At 45.7% G+C, this 18445-nt stretch overlaps 2 protein-coding genes across 5 annotated transcripts in view; one reads left to right on the plus strand and one right to left on the minus strand.

Annotated features, from left to right (window-relative positions):
* The first annotated feature begins 383 nt into the window (after window positions 1-383).
* Window positions 384-7026, plus strand: Tmem14c (transmembrane protein 14C). The gene is made up of 6 exons (XM_027410405.2): window positions 384-527; window positions 1311-1369; window positions 1827-1903; window positions 2497-2598; window positions 5696-5783; window positions 6546-7026. Exons 2-6 carry the CDS (start codon window positions 1347-1349, stop codon window positions 6598-6600), a joined length of 345 nt encoding a protein of 114 aa, XP_027266206.1. The 5' UTR covers window positions 384-527; window positions 1311-1346; the 3' UTR covers window positions 6601-7026.
* Window positions 7027-10961: 3935 nt separating this feature from the next.
* Mak (male germ cell associated kinase) overlaps window positions 10962-18445 on the minus strand; it is a 37579-nt gene continuing 30095 nt past the window's right edge. For 2 of the 4 annotated variants that reach the window (XM_035442931.1, XM_035442930.1), the window contains one exon: window positions 10962-11116. In XM_035442931.1, the coding sequence (XP_035298822.1) occupies window positions 10962-11116 (155 nt within the window). Of the gene's footprint in view, window positions 11117-15657; window positions 15778-17754; window positions 17830-18445 lie in introns of all 4 variants that reach the window. The other 2 variants (XM_035442928.1, XM_035442929.1) reach the window with 2 other exon arrangements.

Below are 18445 nucleotides of genomic sequence, written 5' to 3' on the forward strand. Positions count from 1 at the left end.
AGAATGCGTCCCAAGGACTTTCATCCTGAGGCATTTATGCAGATAAAAAACCTTAGATGTAAAAGTTTGATTTGGCAACAGAGACACTGGCTACTGATTTTGAGTGTTGTCTTGATATTTCTCTTTGCTAACAACCTCTCCATCTCATCCTCCCAATGGCTGCTTATGTGCCAGGCACTGCACCTCCCTCTCCCCCACCTAACCTGGTGCTCAGCCTGGCCTGCTCGTCAGCGAGCGCAGGACCCAGACCTGGAAGCCAGACCCGCCTCTCCTCAAGCCCCACCTCTACAGGGAACCCAAAACACAACTAGCTTGGTACCAAGCCCCGCCCCCTGCCCTGAAGCCCCGCCCTAGATGACACTTAGTCTCTGCCCCTAGGCTCCGCCCGCTACTTCAAGCCCCTCCCTCCCCGCTCGGACGCAGCGCGCGCTGTGACGTCTGCAGACCCGACTTCTGACCCGGCTTCCTCGCTGTGTGCTCGCCCTCGCCCTCCTGCGCAGGCCCGGGGGCTCCGACTCCGGTTTTAGGTGTGTTCTTTCTTTGCGGGTTTTGCCACTCCGGGAATTGTTCCGCACGCGGCCGCTCTCCGGTGCACTCTCTGTTGAGCTCGCTCCACCGGCCCGCTCGCCGTTCCTTTAAAACGTTCTGTAACTGCGTGCGGTTCCGATTCTCGCCTGACCCGGGGACTCCCCGCCTTCCGGGAGTGCGAACCCAAACGCGCGTGCGCTGCTTCGGTGCTGCGGAGGGCGATTCTAGAAGGAGTTAGTTACTTTGTAGCAGTGTAGCGGCCAGTGCATTTGTGACTCGGGTTCCCGGGCAGCTTCTAGTCCCTGGCTCCAGCCTAACAGGAGTTGAGGATCCGATCCAAGGGTTTCTGAAAGTTTGTAAACCGAGTTTTGACGTTTGCGAGGAAGCTGCACTCTTCCTGACCTTCGGAGAGGATAAGAGCTGAGTTGAGGCATACATAGGCCGTTTGGTTTCTGATTTAGCGGTCATTCAGTTAACAGCTTGGTACATGTCCAGAGCTGGTCAGTGACTCCTGCTCGCTTCTGTGGGCTCGTGCTAGAGCGGAGGTTGTAGTACGACTGCTTGGTGCCTCTCCAGCACTTCGGTACACACGGAAGAAAGGCTTTACTTGTTATCCATTTATCCATTTATCATCACCAGGAAGCCGCAGATCTAGGGCGACCAGAGGGATGTGCCCAAGAACCTGTTGCACCAACACCAAGAGCTGTTCTTTGAACTCATTTCTTTCTGACTGCTGGAGGCCTTGAGTGTTCTAACTGCTGTGACCCCTCCCTCCTCCGCAGGTGCAGGCCTGGTGTGGTCTCCCAAGTGACTGAACAATGCAGAAGGACAGTGGCCCACTGTAAGTGCCCAGTGCATAGGTATAGAATCACCCAGAGTTTCTAAACCAGAGCGTGTGACAGGGCCCTTCAGCCTGGCACAGCCTAGGGGCAGTGTGGGTTGTGGCATGATCCCTGGAACGGTGGCCTGGGACCTGAGTTTGATCCAGGTCGGCCACTGGCTAGTTCAGTGAGTAGGCTTGTCACCCAGCCTCTCTTTATTTCTCTCTGTACAGGGACAGGATTCGCTGGAAATGACACCGTTTCTGTTGTTTGTGTGGATACACTTGGGCCATGTTGCGAGTGTAGGGGTCAGAGGACAATTGTTAGAGTTGGTTTTCTTCTGCCCTGTAATATAATCAAATTCAGATCACCAGCCTCAGAGGCACATTTTTGCCAACCCTGAGCATCACACTGGCCCCATCCAGTGATTTTTGTGCTTTGTGTTTTAAACTTGGCTTCTCCCTTTCGCCATTTCAGGGTGCCTTTACATTATCTTGGCTTTGGCTATGCAGCCCTGGTTGCTACTGGTGGAATTATTGGCTATGCAAAAGCAGGTAAGCCTTTCCGGTTACTCTTTGTCCATTGTCACCTTAGTCCAGTGATATGTGGATCCCCAGGGTCCTTGAAGCCTGATTTTGCTTGACTCAGGTTTGCTTTAGGCTCCTGAGTGCAGCCTGCATAGTCAGACTCCTGGCCTTTGGTTGTGGTTATCTGGCTAAACTGAGCCAGGCATCTTTTTTTTTTTTCTTGCCTGTTTACATATAGATATGCAGAGGTGGTAGTGGATGGATGTTATCCTCCATTGCCACACACCAGATCTCAGTGTGCTATCTGTCAGCTCCTCAAGTAGGAAACCTCTTGTTTCTGCTCACTCTGTATTATCTGTTTAACACCAGGCTCAAGCCAGGGCTTTGTGTGGCCAGACAAGCACCATATTGAGTCACACCTCCTAAAGGAGGTAGGGTGGGATGGTAAGACCCGGACTTCTGTGGTAGACTCCCCCATACTTCCTCATGCTGGGAACCCTGTGGCTCTAAGCCTTGTGAGCTCTCTGAGTTTTCCTCTGCAGGGGAGGGGAGTCTTTGCAGATCCCATCTGTAATGTCTGACGTTACAACCCAGATGTGTACCCATTTGCTTCTCCCCAGGTAGTGTGCCATCCCTGGCTGCTGGACTCTTCTTCGGGAGCCTAGCAGGCTATGGTGCTTACCAGCTGTCCCAGGATCCCAGGAATGTGTGGGTTTTCCTAGGTAAGTTTGTAGTGGGCTCTGCAACTGTGTTCTGCTTGATCATGAGACTCTGGTGGGCAGGTGTGGCAGGTTCTATCTAAGTCACCTGCTTCTGCCATGGTACAGGTGGGTTTCATGGTGGAGAAGCCTGGGTTGTTTTCCTTTTGTATACAGAATGCAAAAGGCTTTCATATAGCATGGATTTAATTTTCCTGGTGAGATGTGTTTTTAACTGGATTAGGCAGTGTGTGTTAACTCTTGAGGTTTCATACTAAAGACAGCCTGCTTGAAGCTTAGAGAAGTCTCACACACCCCATAAGGCTTGAGTCCATGTAACCTTTTCCCCAGTTGGATGTCTCTCCCCCTTTATCGTCATTTAATTGTGTAAGACCCAGACCTTGCCTTTGGGGAGCGTTCAAGCTCACTGGGAAGTAAGGTAATGTGATTCTGTGGAACTGTAGATGAGTGCCCTGGTGCAGCCTGGGGTCGGGGGTTAAAGGGGTGGGTGGCAGATGATGGCCTCTTACAGTGATTTTGACACATTTTTCTTGGTCTCCACCTTGGTGTTAGCTAGCTTTTGCCAGGGGCGTGGTACCTTTGTGCCTCTCATAACCACAGTGTAAGAACACGTGCATTTCTAACCCTCCCAAAGGTGTCAGAGTGGGCTCTATACCAGCTGTGGGGTAGGAAGGGAGGCCAGCTGTGGGTAACCTGAAGCGAGGCTGCAGTGGGCTCTCAGTTCTTCCAAACAGCTTTCTCATCATGGTTTGGAATGGCTGGTAGAGCACTTCTGCCTCTAATCCCAGCATTTTGCTCTCTTCAAGTGACCCCAAGAGTACTCAACTGAAAACACAGCAGTCACTAACCAGTGTCAGCCTTACAGCCTTCAGCTTCCAGGCCACCCCCTTTTCCTTTCCCCTCCTCTTTTTGGGTCCTACACATAAAGTTCACATGCAGTCAGCTTTGGCTCCTTTAGAAAAGGAAGGCCCACTGAGCCCACTTTCTCTTAAGTCACTGACTTTCCCTTTCCCTTCCAGAAGCTTTTCCTCATCTCTTCCTCTCTCAGACATCATGGATCCACTTCAGTCTTCATTTTTATTCCCTTGACCATAGGATGCTTATCTCCCCCCCCCCCCCCAGTGTCACAGGTCTCTGTGTCTGTTCAGCCTTTATTTTATGTGGCTAAAGTCTCCTCAACACAAGTGACCAATGATTTTCTGTCTGTTTTTTCCTTTGTTTTCTCGATTCCTTTCTGACTAGTAGGCACTCTGATTAAGGCCTGACTTCTCTCTCTTGACAGTGCCATTGAAGGTCATGCCTTGTTTTCAGTACACAAATGACTCACAAGCTTATCTGCTAAATCAGAGCCCCCCCCCCCCCAACTACCACCATTAAGACAGGGTTTCTGTGTGTCTCTGACTGTCCTAGAACTCACTCTCTAGACCAGAGTGGCCTGGAACTCATAGAGCTCCATCTGCCTCTGTCTCTCTTTTTTTTTTTGGTTTTTCGAGACAGGGTTTCTCTGTGTAGCTTTGGAGCCTATCCTGGCACTCGCTCTGGAGACCAGGCTGGCCTGGAACTCACAGAGATCTGCCTGCCTCTGCCTCCCGAGTGCTTGCCTCAGTCTCTTGAGTGCAGGGATTAAAGGCATGCGCCACCAATGCCCGGCCCCAAGCTTCTTAATGCAGCCCTTTAATACAGTTCCTCGTGTTGTGCTGACCCCCAACCATACAATTATTTCATTGCTACTTCCTAACTGTAATTTTGCTACTGTTATGAATCTTAATATAAACATCCGATATGCAGGTTATCTGATAGGGGGTCACCACCCACAGGTGAAAACCTCTGTGCTAAGCTCCTCGTGCATGCAGATGTTTTAGTACATCTGCCAGATCCACTCACTTTCATGAGCACCCAGTCTTCTCTATGCAGTCAGCTTTGGATTGTTCTTGCCCGCAGCCTCTGTCACTCAGCCCCCAGTGGCACTGTCTCCCTCCCCATCTCCATGGTCATCTCCTTCCTAGTCCTAGCTCTCTGCTACTAAGCTGTGTCTGCAACGGCTTCATCTTTTTTTTTTTTTCTTTTTTTTTTCTCTTTTAATTTGGAGCCTAGAGTCTCACATTAAGTTGCCCAGGCTGTCCTTGAACTTGTGACCCTCCTCAGCCTCCTCGGCACTGAGACTACAGACACACAGGACCACCTGTGCTGATTGCAGATACTGGCTAAGTCTTTGCTTCCCTAATTAGCCCTTTTTGTAATATTCCTGACTCATCTGTCTGCTTCCTGCTAGGTCATGTATGTGTAGCAATCACTGTAGCACAAATTAGACTTGTGTGTGATTCTTTAAGCCAACTTGCATCTTCAGGCTGGAAACACTAGAAGGGTGCAGAGTGTCACTGAGTATAGTCAAAAAAAAAAAAAAAATATATATATATATATATATATATATATATATATATATTCAATGTTTTTCTGTAGAAACACTTGGTAACCAGCAGTCAGAGCATGTAGGGTAAAGAAACTGTGTGGTGTTTTTGAGAAAGTAAAAACATTTAGGACTGAAGCCTGGGTTTTACAGAAGAATGGTGTAATTGAGGCCAGAAAGGCAGGCTGGGCTTGGGAAGGTGACAGAATACCAGACAGAGCAGTTGCTCCTGGTTTCAGAGGACTATCATGAGAGAAGGCGTGGTGGTGAGAGTGGGCCAACCCTTTACGGTAGGGGTGTGTTTACACCATGAGGGGCCAGGAAGCAGATAGGTTGGAGACCTGGGGTGGACGTAGCCTTCAAAGCCCCATTTTAGTGACCTCCTGTCCCCTCCCTAAGCTCCAAAGTAGTGCCCCAAGATGAGAACCATAAGTTGAAATGTCAGCCTCTGGGGACAGTCCATTGTCAACCATAGCAGAGTGTGAAGGGCCAGCCTTATTTGGCCAGTATTTGTACTTAGACCTGAATATCGTGGGCCACAGTGAAGCTCAGCACACGCACGCACGCACGCACGCACGCACGCACACACACACCATTATGGGATGGAGTCTAGGCCTGGGAAGATGGGTGGGTCCTCCCTGCTGTCCTCTGCTGCGTGTAGGATGTGCTGACTTTTTGACTTACCTTTCTCAGCTACATCGGGGACCCTGGCTGGCATCATGGGAATGAGGTTCTACAACTCTGGGAAGTTTATGCCTGCAGGTCTAATCGCAGGTGCCAGGTACCTTCCATTCCATTTCTCTTTGCCCTGACACCGGTTAGTTTGCGCTCTAGATGCCTCATACCTCAGAAATGTGCTCACTTTGGTGTGCCTGATCCTAGACCTCAACTCCCATTTTTAAAAGGTGGTAGGAAAGGCTGCAAACACAAACGCCTTTGTAGTTGCTGTAGCGCTTAAGTGTGTTCACTCATCATAGCCATGACCTTGGATGTGCTATGTGGACGGTTGTAGACTCCCCTACATTGCGCTGTCACAAGCCTCTGACCGATTCCTTTAACTGTCCATGTTGGTTCCCGATTTCTTAGTTACTTGAGTGTCCTTTATTGAAAGTTTTGCTAAAGGGGAATTTTTTTTTCTTTACTGAATCCCATTTTGTAATTTTAATTGTGAAACCTAAACCAAACTGTCTTAAATTGATAAGTTCTGAAGTATAATAACAACAGTCTGGGAGTAGAGAATTAAGCAAAACAAAAACAAAACTAAAAGCGACAACAACAAAACCTATCTCAGGAAAATAGATACTTGCTTCTCTCTGGCTAAGGTTATGCCATTGGTCTAAGTCTTTGTCTCCCTAGGAGTACCCGGTGCCACTATAAGATTTGGCATGGTTTTTCTGGGCCTCCTTGGGAGATGATGTCAGTCTTCCAACTGCTGCTTTCTCAAGTCTCTTCATACACAACTGTGAGGGACCCGCAGGCTTTGATCTTTAAACAGCCACCTGTTGTGTCCTTTGCCTAATCACTTGTTTTTTTCCTTGAACAGTTTGCTGATGGTTGTCAAGCTTGGAATTAGCATGTTGAGTTCTCCCCAGCCATAGTAGCCAAACCCCTGCTTGGGCTCACGAAGAATTGAAATTCTCCAAACTTCCACATTTACAGTGTCTGAAGAAAAAAGTGCAGCACATTTCCATATTCTGACATTTTAAAAATGTACACTGAGCACGATGAGGTAACAATGAGCTTTTTACTGTTGCAACTGTTCAGGGTAGCGAGTGTCTAACCTAAAAGCAGATGCTGCTTTCATGCAGTTTTATTCTTGTGTGATAACATCTCTCCTTTCTGTACTAGAGGACAAGGGGTAAAATGTTGGGTGTCAACCCTGGGGGCCTCAGAGCCCCATGTTCTGCCCAGAAGTATGTGAAATCTCTTGGTGACTTTTGTGATGTGGGATCTTTTGCATAGGTCTGCTATGAAATTATGTTACAATGAAATACCCGTGGAAATAAAGTTTACTATTAAGAACATTTCTTTGGTATGGCCTTTGTCAGAGTGTCTGGGATGTAGCCTGAGGTGTGGATAGCAGGACAGTGCAGAGGTGTTAGGGGATCCCGTGAACATCATACTTAGGGATTTCCCATTTGGAATGACTAAGGAAGGTTGTTTGTCTGTACATTGCCTGGAAGGTTGTTTTAAAAATGATTTGTGAGCTGCTGGTGGTGGTGTTGCACACCGTCAATCCCAGTGCTTGGGAGGCAGAGGCATTTGAGTTCAAGGCCAGCCTGGTCTATAAATCAAGTTTCAGGACAGCCAGAGCTGTTACACAGAGAAACCTTGTGTTGAAAAACCAAAAACCCAAAAACACACCAAAGGGGAGGCAGGGAGAAAGAAAAAAAGATTTGTGAACTACCTGGATGTAGTGGGACCTGGCTATAATCCTAGCACCTTGGATACAGAAGCAGGGTGACCAGTTCAGGGTCATAGTTTTGTAAGTTTGAAGCTAACCTGTGCTACATGAAACCCTGCCTCAAATAAATAAATAAACCCCTAAAACCAAAAATTTCTAAGATAGGACTGCAATAGAAACAGGGACTTAAGTTCACATCTGGGTTTAAGTGTAGGCTTAGTCCCTTTGTAGCCTGAGCTACCCACCTCTGCTCACTACTGTGCCTCTACCTTCCAAGTGCGAGGATTAAGAGATGTGTCTCCCATCCATCTCATCCTTCAATATGGTTTTGGATATCTGGACCATGTTTATAACAGGATATGTCTTATTAAAAATTGTTTGGTTTTTCAAGTCAGGGTTTCTCTATAGCTTTGGAACCTGTCCTGGAACTTGATCTGTAGACCAGGCTGGCCTCTAACTCACAGAGATCCACCTGCCTCTGCCTCCTGAGTGCTGGAATTAAAGGTTTGTGTGCCACCACACCTGGCCAGATAGAATATGTCTTGACATGCACATCTTTTTTTTTTTTTTTTTTAAAGGCAGGATCTTTCTATATGCCCCAGCATGGCCTTGAACTCGCACTTCTTCATTTTCCTGAGTGCTGGTGTTACAGGATTTAGCATTCTTGAGTTATAATGCCCAGAACTTTGTGCAACTGATCAGGGTACTATATTGTGGACTGCATATTTCTGTTTTGTCATCTGAGACCCCAGGTCTTTTTTTGTGTCCTGCTGGAGAGTGACTGCTATGGTGAAAGTACGGGTGTCTAATGATGCTGTCTTGCAAATACTTTAGATCTGCAATGATTTTATAGCTCCTCGTCCGTAGTGCTTGCCATCCACATGTAATCATACCAAATCCATGGCATAAATAATAATAATAAAAAAACCCTCAACTATTCATAGTTGAGTGGTGTGTAGTGTGGGTCCATTCTCTGAAGATTCAGATTTAAGTAGTTTACTTATTTTGAGTGTGGTTATGCCATGTTGCCCAGGCTGGCTGTGTTCAGTTAAGCTCAAGTAATCCTGCCTCAGCCTCCCAAGTACCTGGGATTACAGGTGTGTGCCAAGGATCCCAGCTTGAATATTGTTTGTGGCGCTGAGGAGTGAATGTAGGGCCATGCATACACTAGGCAGATCTTAGCAATACAACCACACTATTTGTTTGCTCCATTTCACTGTGCTGCTTTGATCTTGTTCAGCAGTGCTGAGCATCAGACCGGGAGCCTCGTACATGTTAGGCAAGCATTCTACCACCTCCACCACCCAAACTAGAGTCTCAAAACAGTGGGGCTGCTGGAGTTTGGATCACTACCTCCAGAACAGTGAGTCAAAATATGTCCCTTCTGTGTTGGGCTTGGAAAGAAACAAGATAGGAAAGACATTGTTTTCATGATTTTTTTGGCACTGGTCTTGAATCCGGAGCTTCGTTTCCTGCCCTGCAGGAACTCTATCACTGAGCTAAACCCCAGAGTTTCGTGAATGCCAGGTTTTTACTGATTTTGACGTAGGGTCTTGCTATGCTTTGAATTTGTCTTATGGCCCAGACAGGACTTGAACTTGCAATTCCCCTGCCCAGATATGGAATCAATGAAGATGCCCTTTAGTACGTGACAACAAAATTTGATTCAGGGACACTTGCACACATATTTACTGCTGCTATACTTAGGAGAGCACGGAAACAAAACCAGCTTAGATAACCTCTAACAGATGAATGGATAATGAAAATACGCTGCATATATGAAAAACTGAGCTATAACAAAAAATAAAATGAAATTTTTAGGGAAAAGGATGGATCTAGAAAGTAGAGTATCAAGCAAGGTGGCCCAAACACAGACTAACACTGTTCTTCCTCCGATGTGGCTCCTAATCTATAATGTGTACATGTATGTATGCAAAAAGTATAGGGTTGGTGAAGTCTACAGACCTAGAAAGAGACCACCCGAAGGTACTGTTAGGTGATGAAGAAGAGTGGGAGTGGGCAGAAGGACAGACACATGGGATATGACAAGGAAAGGGGAGGAAGAGCAGACGGGGCGGACTGATGGGAAAAGGAGAGCCAAACACATCCTTCAAGAATGTCATAAAGATACTAAGCATCTTATGTGCTAATTAGAAAAGTAGCCACAACAAAACAGACCACAGAATACAGTTTAATAATAGAAAAACACACTAGTTTACCCTATATGTATTCAGGGTTCATGTTTCTCAGAAACACCAAGGAATTTTTATTAGCTTTGAGACAATAAAATTGTACAAATACACAGAACCATTAGGATTAGGATAAATTACTATTTCAAGTTTAACATTTTAAACATGTAAAATATGAACAGCTAGGTCTTCTATACAAAAATATATGATTTGATAATGTGCCTCTGGGCAATGCCCACAAAATGATGTCAGTTATATCAGCATCTGTTACATAGCCATAAATACATAAAAATATCAGCAGGCAATAACATTATTCTTTCAAAAGAATATACAGTACTAATCATGTCCAGCCCAGCAAGTGGCAGGTTTAAAGTAGTCCTAACTTCAAAATATCTATAAAAAGTTTTAGTAATAAAACTAAGAAGAACAATGAACTACATGAAACCCTGCCGTGGCAGCTGAGCATGTTTGCCCTGTGGCTGGAGCATGAGGTCAGAACCTAGTTAGTGACCTGCAGCAGCAAGAGTTTGCCTGCCTGGGGACCAGCTGGCACACTTGACCTTTGTGTCTGGTAGGAACACAGAAGAGTTGGAGAGTGCAATGAACAGGCATCAGATGACAGTTTCCAGAACATTCTTAATGACAAGATGACAAGAACCCTAGTGTGATTAATGTAGAACTTACCCAGCTACAGAGTCTGATGGTCATCGTGAGTTCAGTTTGGTCAAGGTCCGACAACAGTGCTAGAATCAGACTGGCACACTCTGCTAATCCCAGAGGCTGGAGAGAGGTTTATTTCCTGCTAAGATAAGCTGCTAAGGTGTGCCCCATCACTCATCTCATAGTTCCAAATGTAGAAAGCCAAAAGATAAGGTGAGGGAGCAGAGCCTCAGCCAAGTCCGCCCAGGGGCCTGCCTCACACTATGAAACGTGAGCAGAGGCAAACTGCTCAGGCCGGTTGGTCTTTGCAGTGACCAGAACTGCAACAGTTTAGGCTAATTAGACAGCAAGTAAGAGCGAAAACCCTGCCCTTGCTGCCCAAAGTCATATCTTTAAAAGCTTATGTACTTATCTAGTAATTTGTAGGTCAAATACTTGGTACTTTGGCAAATAGTTTATTCAATACTCTGTAAAGTCCCGCTCAAAAAACCTCAGCAAGGTGCTGCATCCGCACTGTGGCCATGAGTAAAGACAACGCATTGCATTTCCAGGAAAGGAAGCAAACTGGAGCCGATTGCTGCTCTTTGAGGTACCCACAGTGGCATGTTGCTTGCAGAACTCAGTAGAAATAGACTCTGTAGACGTCTCCCAGGGCTAGGGGCTTGGTAGTCCTCTTCGGAGCAATGCTTCAGGGTTTTCACCTCTCCTACCGGTGGCCACCATACTTAGCCACCCAGTCCGTCCTCCCGTGCACCGAGGGTACAGGCTGTGTGCGGTTCACAATGCTGAGATTTTTTGCTGTGGGATTGTAAGTTCGTCCTGAAAACTGGCCTCGGCTAGGCTTTGCATTCCAGGTATATTCTGAAAGAAATCAGAATTTCATTCATTTGATTATCAAGTTCAAAATAAAACAATTCGTCTTCATTTTGTAGGGAAGTGTGGATTTATCTTTGAAAGCTGTAGAGAAAATGTGAAGGTTTGCATTTAGTTCAGGTTTCAGGTTCCGTGTCTTTTTTTTTTTTTTTTTTTTTTTTTTGAGGCAAGCTCTTGCTATGTAGCACACACTGTAACTCACTTCATAGCCTAGGGCTAGGCTAGCCTCAGTCAAGGTTAGTTTGTCTTTACTCTCCCGGTACTGATTATAGGTGTTCACCATCGTGCCGGCTAAAGCAGAAACTCTAGTGGGGTATTACACAGATATTTACTAGAATTTTCTGTGGTGTAAGAGCTGGCATTTCTGATTTGTCATTCAGATGCTGCCACTCTTAGTTATCTAGCTAAATGGTAGTGAAATGACCAGGAGACATCCTTAGTGGTTCCTTAGTGGTTCACTCAGTGTGGTGACTAATCTCGCACTGTGGTTATATTCTAAATAAGTCAAACATGGTATCGATACTAAAGACATAACTTGGAACTGCGTGGAACTCAGGCTTCATAGAAGCTGTACATACGACGTTCTGTAGTCTTTTTTTGTTTTTGAGTGAAAATGTGCTGTTTAGAATTTAGATTTCTCTTAATTTTTTAAAGATACTACTATATAACTCTGGCTAGCCTGGAACTTGCTTTGTAGACTAGGCTGTCCTAGAGTGGCCAGAGATCTGCTGCCTCTACCTCCTGAGTCCTGGGATCAGAGGTGTGTGCTGTAACATCAGGCTCTACTTTTCCTTTCCTTTCCTTTTTGTTTTTTTTTTTTTAAATTATTACTTATTATGTATACAGTGTTCTGTTTGAATGCCTGGCTGCATGCCAGAAGAGGGCATTAGATCTCATAATAGATGGTTGTGACCCACCATCTGGTTGCTGGGAACTGAACTCAGGACTTCTGGAAGAACAGTCAATGCTCTTAACCTCTAAGCTGTATCCATCTCTTTAGTCACTCCTTTTTTTTTTCCCTTTTCTCTTCTTTTTTCTTTCCCTCTCCCTTCCCCTCCCTCCTCCTCTCCCCTCTCCCTCCCTTCCTTTCTTTTGTTCTTTTTTAAGCACTAGGAACAGAAGTCAGGTGTAATGCACCTAGATAGGCAAGAGCTCTACCAGCGAACCATGATCCAGCTTAATGAGCGTCATGTTTTTTTTTTTTTTTTTTTTTAATTGGTAAAACCATGGGTGATAACACAAACCCTCAAAGAGAAATCTTTTGTTTTTGTTTTATGTGTATGAGTGTTTTGTCTGTATATACGTATGTGTACCATGTGTGTACAATACCCAAAGAGGTCAGAAGAAGGCGTCAGAATCCATGGAACCTGAGTTACAGGCAGTTGTGAACAGCCATGTGAGTGATGGTTTTCTTGAGCTATATTCAAGAGCAACAAGTGCTCTTAGCCATCTCTCCAGCTCCAATCAGTAATTTTTAGAGGACCCCAAATCTTTAACCACAAGGTTTATTTTGCTTGTACATTTGACTGCATACTGATTTGTGAGAGAGGTGGGGTGAGTATCGGTGGGTTATTATCCTTCATTTGAGAGAGATTTAAACTTTGTTAAACATTTGATATCTGAACAAGCTGAAATTGTTTAAAAATCTCCAGACAAGTCATTATCCAGGGACCTAGAATGTCTTCTTCAGTTCCTCCTCACCCCACCCTGAGAGTGATGCTTCACGGGCGGTCTACACGAAGAGGGCACCAGCATTTGCACTGGGCTTTATCTTTTCACACTGTGCAGCTGCTGATGCTCTTGGAGTAAACTCAGCACGATGCTGAGATGCACCTGGCCATTCCACACCTTCCACAGCCATGATGTATTTGCTGGTCTGGCTGCCCAGCCTTTCTTAACCACACAAACCTGTGGTCTACAGGTGTCGACCTCTACCTCCATGAACAAAAAGCCCTAGATCATACTGGCATCCTGACTGCTATACATAGTGTTTGGGGTTGGGGTCGGGGCACGCTGTCGGTGGTCTGGAAGGTCACTTCATACTGCTCTTACTGGGCTCAAAGAGAATCAGCTGCCTAAACAAAAGTCAAGGCTATGTATCTAGAAGGGTCAGTGAAAATGACTATGTTTTCCAGAAATAGCTGTAACTGTTGGAATATGGAAATCTCATGCAGTGAGCTCACACTGCTGGCCTCAGGTCCAAACAGAGCCATGTGTGGAGTACAGAGCCTGTGAAGGGTTAGTGGGAGAGGAAGTTCAGAGAGGCTGAGGAAACACATTAATTGTTTAAGACTCTGGACACTATGAGTCACAGGCCCTTCCCAGAGGCCATGTAAGCAATAGACAGTTGAGGGGTGGGATGGGGGTGGGACTGGTCATGTAGCTAGCTGCCTACTAGTCGTGCAGGAAACCCAGTGATAACAGCTTTTGTGACTTGTCACCTAGGCTTGGGGTGGGCTTCTCAACAGTCCAGATGCCAGGGTTACCCCAATAAACTCCCCAAGCTCAACTTGGATAGAATCATTTCCTGGATCTGTGGCTTCCCTCTCTATCTGGGGAGAATGAAATAGACTCCTCAGGAAAACCATCCAGCCCTATGGTTTCTATACATAGGCCACACACCCTGGTCTTGTGACTGTCAAGGCAGGGGATGAGCAAATATTAGGGACTTTGAAAGAGGTTAAATGGGAGGGTGTGAAGGCATTAGTTTGATTTTTTTTTCTTTCAAAACTTGAGGGTAAGGGGGACAGAAAGGGAGTCTAGGAGAGGGGAGGGAACAGTCAAGTAAATACGGTAATGACCTGGTTGTGTTTCTGGTGGGACCCTGGAAGGCAATGTTTTCCTAATGGGTTGTATGCACCTATTGGGAGACAGCAATGTTTACTTTTTTTTTTTTTTTTTTTGCCTCTCCTCCTACCATGGCCTGGAGGGAAATCTGATAAGCAGAGTAAAGGAAGAGATGGAGAGTTATGAGAGCAATTGACTTAAAAAAGTGGCAGCAGGAATATGCATGGTAATCTCACAGATTTAATACAGAAAAGCCTTAAGTAGTTTTATTTTTATTTTTTAATAAAAAAGACCCACTCTCGGTTTCTAAAAGTGAGTACCCAGATAGCAAAGTATGTCTAAACATCATGTTTTGCTTTTTATACTAAACATGGATGTTTAGTCATGGTTAGTGACTCATTGTAACACTGGCCTACAGCTTTTGAGGCTTCCTAAAATCCATGTTGTATATAATGTGCTTGCCTACACGGGTATATATTGTTTTAGAAGAAAGACATTGGCACACTCATCTTTTAAAAACTGATACAGCAAACGAACACCGTTTAAGCAGCCTACTGTGGGAACAGGTAAAAGTGACCCGTTGCCCCTGCTCTCTCCCTTTCCAGCTGTCTCAGATGTTTGTCCTGTAAAAGATGGGCATATCTAAGCAGTCATCTCAGTGTGAGGGCCTGGTGGGACAGTGGGGAGAGCGTTTTGGATTTATGAATAACAAGGACTCCTAAACCAAACTTACTGTTTACTTTAGGTGCGTCACTGAGGGTGTCTACTTTAAATTAAAACAATGTAGAGACTGCTATTCATCATGAAATCCAGGAGGCTCAGAACAACACTTCCAGTCTCTCTCCTCTGTCTTACTATCCAGCCCAGGCAGTCTAGGGCTTCTGACTCTCCTGCCTTAGCCTCCCATGTACTGGAATTTGAGGCAAATACCACTATGCCTGGCTTGTCACCTTTTATTTCAGCATGTGGTTTTCATGCCTTGTGCTGTTAGACCCCAATTAACCATGACCTCAGAGGTGGAGGGAACAACTGTCATGCCATCTGATACTGCTTCTTTTAACAAAGGTGTGGGGACCCCCAAGAGAGCACTGCTGGGTAACTCAGGAGCAAACCACATTTGCTAAGATTTTGCTTTATGCCGAGCACCAGGCAGAAAGCTCTGAGGAATGCATCTTCACGCATCTCACTAGAGTAAAGCAGCTCTAAGGAAGGGAGCAGCTAGTGTGTGTCTTTCCTGGCCACAGGCCTAGAAGGAAGGTCTCTCTTATAAGGCAAGCGCGAGCACTCGGCAGACGGTAACCACGCTGCTCACTCTAGAAAGCTCTTGATATCACTATGTGTACAAACGATATTTTTGTCACAGTCAGTCTCATGTCACTGAAGCAGCTGCTGCTGTGTCCTGCTGCTGTCCCATAGCCATGTCCCCAGGGCAGAGCTGGGCACTTCGGGCTCTTCTGCCTCACTAGCTGTTCCTCTGCTGCTGGGCTTCTGAGCCCTTCTCTTTCACTCTACCCCTCTCCTCACAGGGCTCTGTGCCTTCCTTTCTCAATATTGATGCTCCTTGGGGTCTATTCTGGGGCCAAGCACTAGGCAGAAAACACGGTGGGAGGGGGACAACTTAGACGTACTAATAACGTGAGACTAATTTAAACGTCTTCACTCAAGAAAACGGACCTCATGATCTTAGAAGGCAAGCCTCTTCTAGTACGAAATCTCAGACTGTAGCAGGAGATCGCTCTTACCCGAAGCCGTTGCACCAAGAGGTGCCAAGTGGATCCTCTGGCCAGCTGACCCCACTTCTTTCTTGAGAAAGGAAGGCATGTATCCTGTCTGGTTGTAAGTGGTGTAGCTTCCAAGGTTTCCTGCCGATGCATCAGGGGGTTTGGGTCAGAAGGAGGCTTTTAAGGTGCTGAAGAGTGAGTGACTTTGACTACTACCCTTCTTACTTGGAAATGCTGTTTTATGAGCTGCTGTACTCTAGGCACCACGCTATGCCTGTGGCAGAAACTCTCACTCAGTCCCTGGAACAGCTTGGGAGCACTATTTCAATACCCCTGTGGTTCTGGTAGTGAATGACTTGCCTGAGCTCCCACATTTAATAGAGAACCGAATCAGGATCTGAATCCTGAACACACTAGGCTTTTTGATGACATGGGTTCTGTGTGTGTGTGTGTGTGTGTGTGTGTGTGTGTGTGTGTGTGTTCCCATGTGTGTGAGCACTCTGCCCCAGGAATCCCCTGTGCCTTTTCTTTGTCTAGCTGCCAAAAGTGAACATATTTATAGGGTTTCGGGTTCTGAATATATAGGAAAGCTCTTTTATAGAATCAGGCAGCCAATAAATACTTGTCATTCAGTCTCACCATCATCTCTGTTAGCAAAGATCAGTCTGAAGGACAGGTTGATGGGGAAATCTAAAGGCAGAGCCCAGTTATGACGTCACTGCTATTTTGGAAATGTGAGAGCAGGTAGGAAGCAAGCGGTCCTATCTTGCTGGAGAAGAGAGTCTGGTGAGTTTACAGTGTGTGGGGGGAGCTGGGAGGAGGGGATAGAGCCTCTGTTTGTAGCCTAGGTGACTGGATGGCATGCATTAGAGAACAGCATGGGAGGAGAATCAGGTTTTGGGGAAGAGGTGTGGAGGAGAATACTCAGGTCAGGGTGGGGGAGTTGGCTTGGAGATGAGTGATGTCGAGAGGATGTGTCATCCTGTGACTGCTACGTAAGTAACTTTTAACACTAATGCATGTGTGCAAACACAGCAGCCTACACCTCACCAGCCTTCTCACTCCCAGTACTCACTGTGATTCACTAATCCATCTTGCTACTTCAAAAGGCTTGCCTGGTTCTCTGTAGCTGAGGATGACCTTGAACTTCTGATCCTCCTGAGTGCAGGCATTACATACAGGTGTGTGTCACCCACGCCTGGCTTATGAGGTGCTGGGACTTGAACCTGCAGCTTTCACGTATGTTAGGCAAGCCGAACTACATCCCCTATAGCCTCCAAAGACTTGGAAAGAAGTTCAAAGTCATGCTCCCATCCGGGGGTCACTTCGGAGTGTGTCCCTTGCTCACCCCCTCTTCACCATGGCAGATACAGTAACTACTGATGACATGAGCACCGGGCACAGCTATGAAATGACAGCTAAGTAAATAGCATCCCTTCCATCCTATAGATGGAGAAACTGGCTTAAATAACTAACTGAAAATAAGAATAGTAGCGATATGGGAACAAGGCAGATACTACAAGCCATGCACTAGGCAGCTATACACTGCTGTCTTATTGCCAAAAGACTTTACTAAGATAAAAGGACCTGACAATCAATTCTTAAATTATTTTTGGCTATTATATGAGGTGCCTGTTTGCCGCAGGGTTTTGTGTATGTTAGACTGGGAGGTTTTTAGGCTGGAAGCCACTCACTCACTGGCATTGTGGAAACCACTAATGTCAACTCCTTCCCCCAAAATCCACTGTGGCCATTAACATCGGCTTTCTTTGCAATGATTGTGAATGGGTAAGTAAGGAAGGTCAGGATTTTTTTTTCAAAATCCTAGGAGTATTGATCATAAAACAAACTATTCTTTCCTTTCAACAGAGTGGTTTTTGTGATTTTCACAACTTGCCATAACTAATTGATGGCATAATCAGAAAGGCAAGCATAGAGCACTTTGAAAGGAAGGTGCTCTGGAGGGCTCAGAAAAAGCTGCTCTTCCCATCAGCCCTGACCGGACCCTGGAGCAGGTCACCTTGGCCTTCCGTGAGAGGCTTGGGGCTGAGGCTGAGAGGAGAACCAATGAGTCAAAGCGATCAGCTCATTTACATACAGTGCCCAGGAATTAATTACCTTGTGGGTCCTCTAGCTTCTCAGCAGACTTTTCAGTGCATGACAGTTTTTCAATCGGTCTAATTATGCTTTCTTCTAAAAGAAGGTGGTTGAGAGAGAGCCGCAAGGAGGGTGTTACAGGAGAGCAGGGGAAATGGGTTAGATGGTTAGTGGAGAGATCCAGAAAGAGCTCTGCAATGAGAAATGTCTCCATGTGCTGTCACAGCTGCCCTGTGGTGCTGACTGTAAGTGATGACACTTAAAACTACGGCATCATCATTTGAATCAATCTGTATAACTTACAGACTCTGGGAATATTATTTTGAAATAGTTGAAAGAAAAGTGCCCCAGCCTTGTTAAATGGGCAAGCTGAGTTGTTGGAAGTCTATCTAAAGAATTTGTGAGATGTCTATAAACTAAAGTTACCCCCAAACTCAAAATTCAAACCCCACCTATGTCCAGGATTTTCCGAGGTGGGATGACTGGCCTGTGGAGAGTTAGAATGTTACAACCCAGAACCAATGATCTTTGTCTCTTTTTAGTTCATTTCCAAGACATTTACTGCCTACCCCTAACATCCTTTGAACATAACAAAACCTATAAAACACATTTTTACCAACCCAAAAGCTAAGTAAATGCCTTGAATTGTGAATTTCTCCAATAATTGATAAAATCTTATGTAATCACTTTTAGATTGGAACGTGTTACCCAG

This window comes from Cricetulus griseus, chromosome 3 (genome assembly GCF_003668045.3).
Source record: "Cricetulus griseus strain 17A/GY chromosome 3, alternate assembly CriGri-PICRH-1.0, whole genome shotgun sequence".
Classification (NCBI taxonomy): domain Eukaryota; kingdom Metazoa; phylum Chordata; class Mammalia; order Rodentia; family Cricetidae; genus Cricetulus; species Cricetulus griseus.

Coding starts and splice junctions, on each gene's coding strand:
- Tmem14c (XM_027410405.2), top strand. CDS start 1,347: ATGCAGAAGGACAGTGGCCCACT. Junction 1,370..1,826: donor CAGAAGGACAGTGGCCCACT/GTAAGTGCCCAG, acceptor TCGCCATTTCAG/GGTGCCTTTACATTATCTTG. Junction 1,904..2,496: donor TATTGGCTATGCAAAAGCAG/GTAAGCCTTTCC, acceptor GCTTCTCCCCAG/GTAGTGTGCCATCCCTGGCT.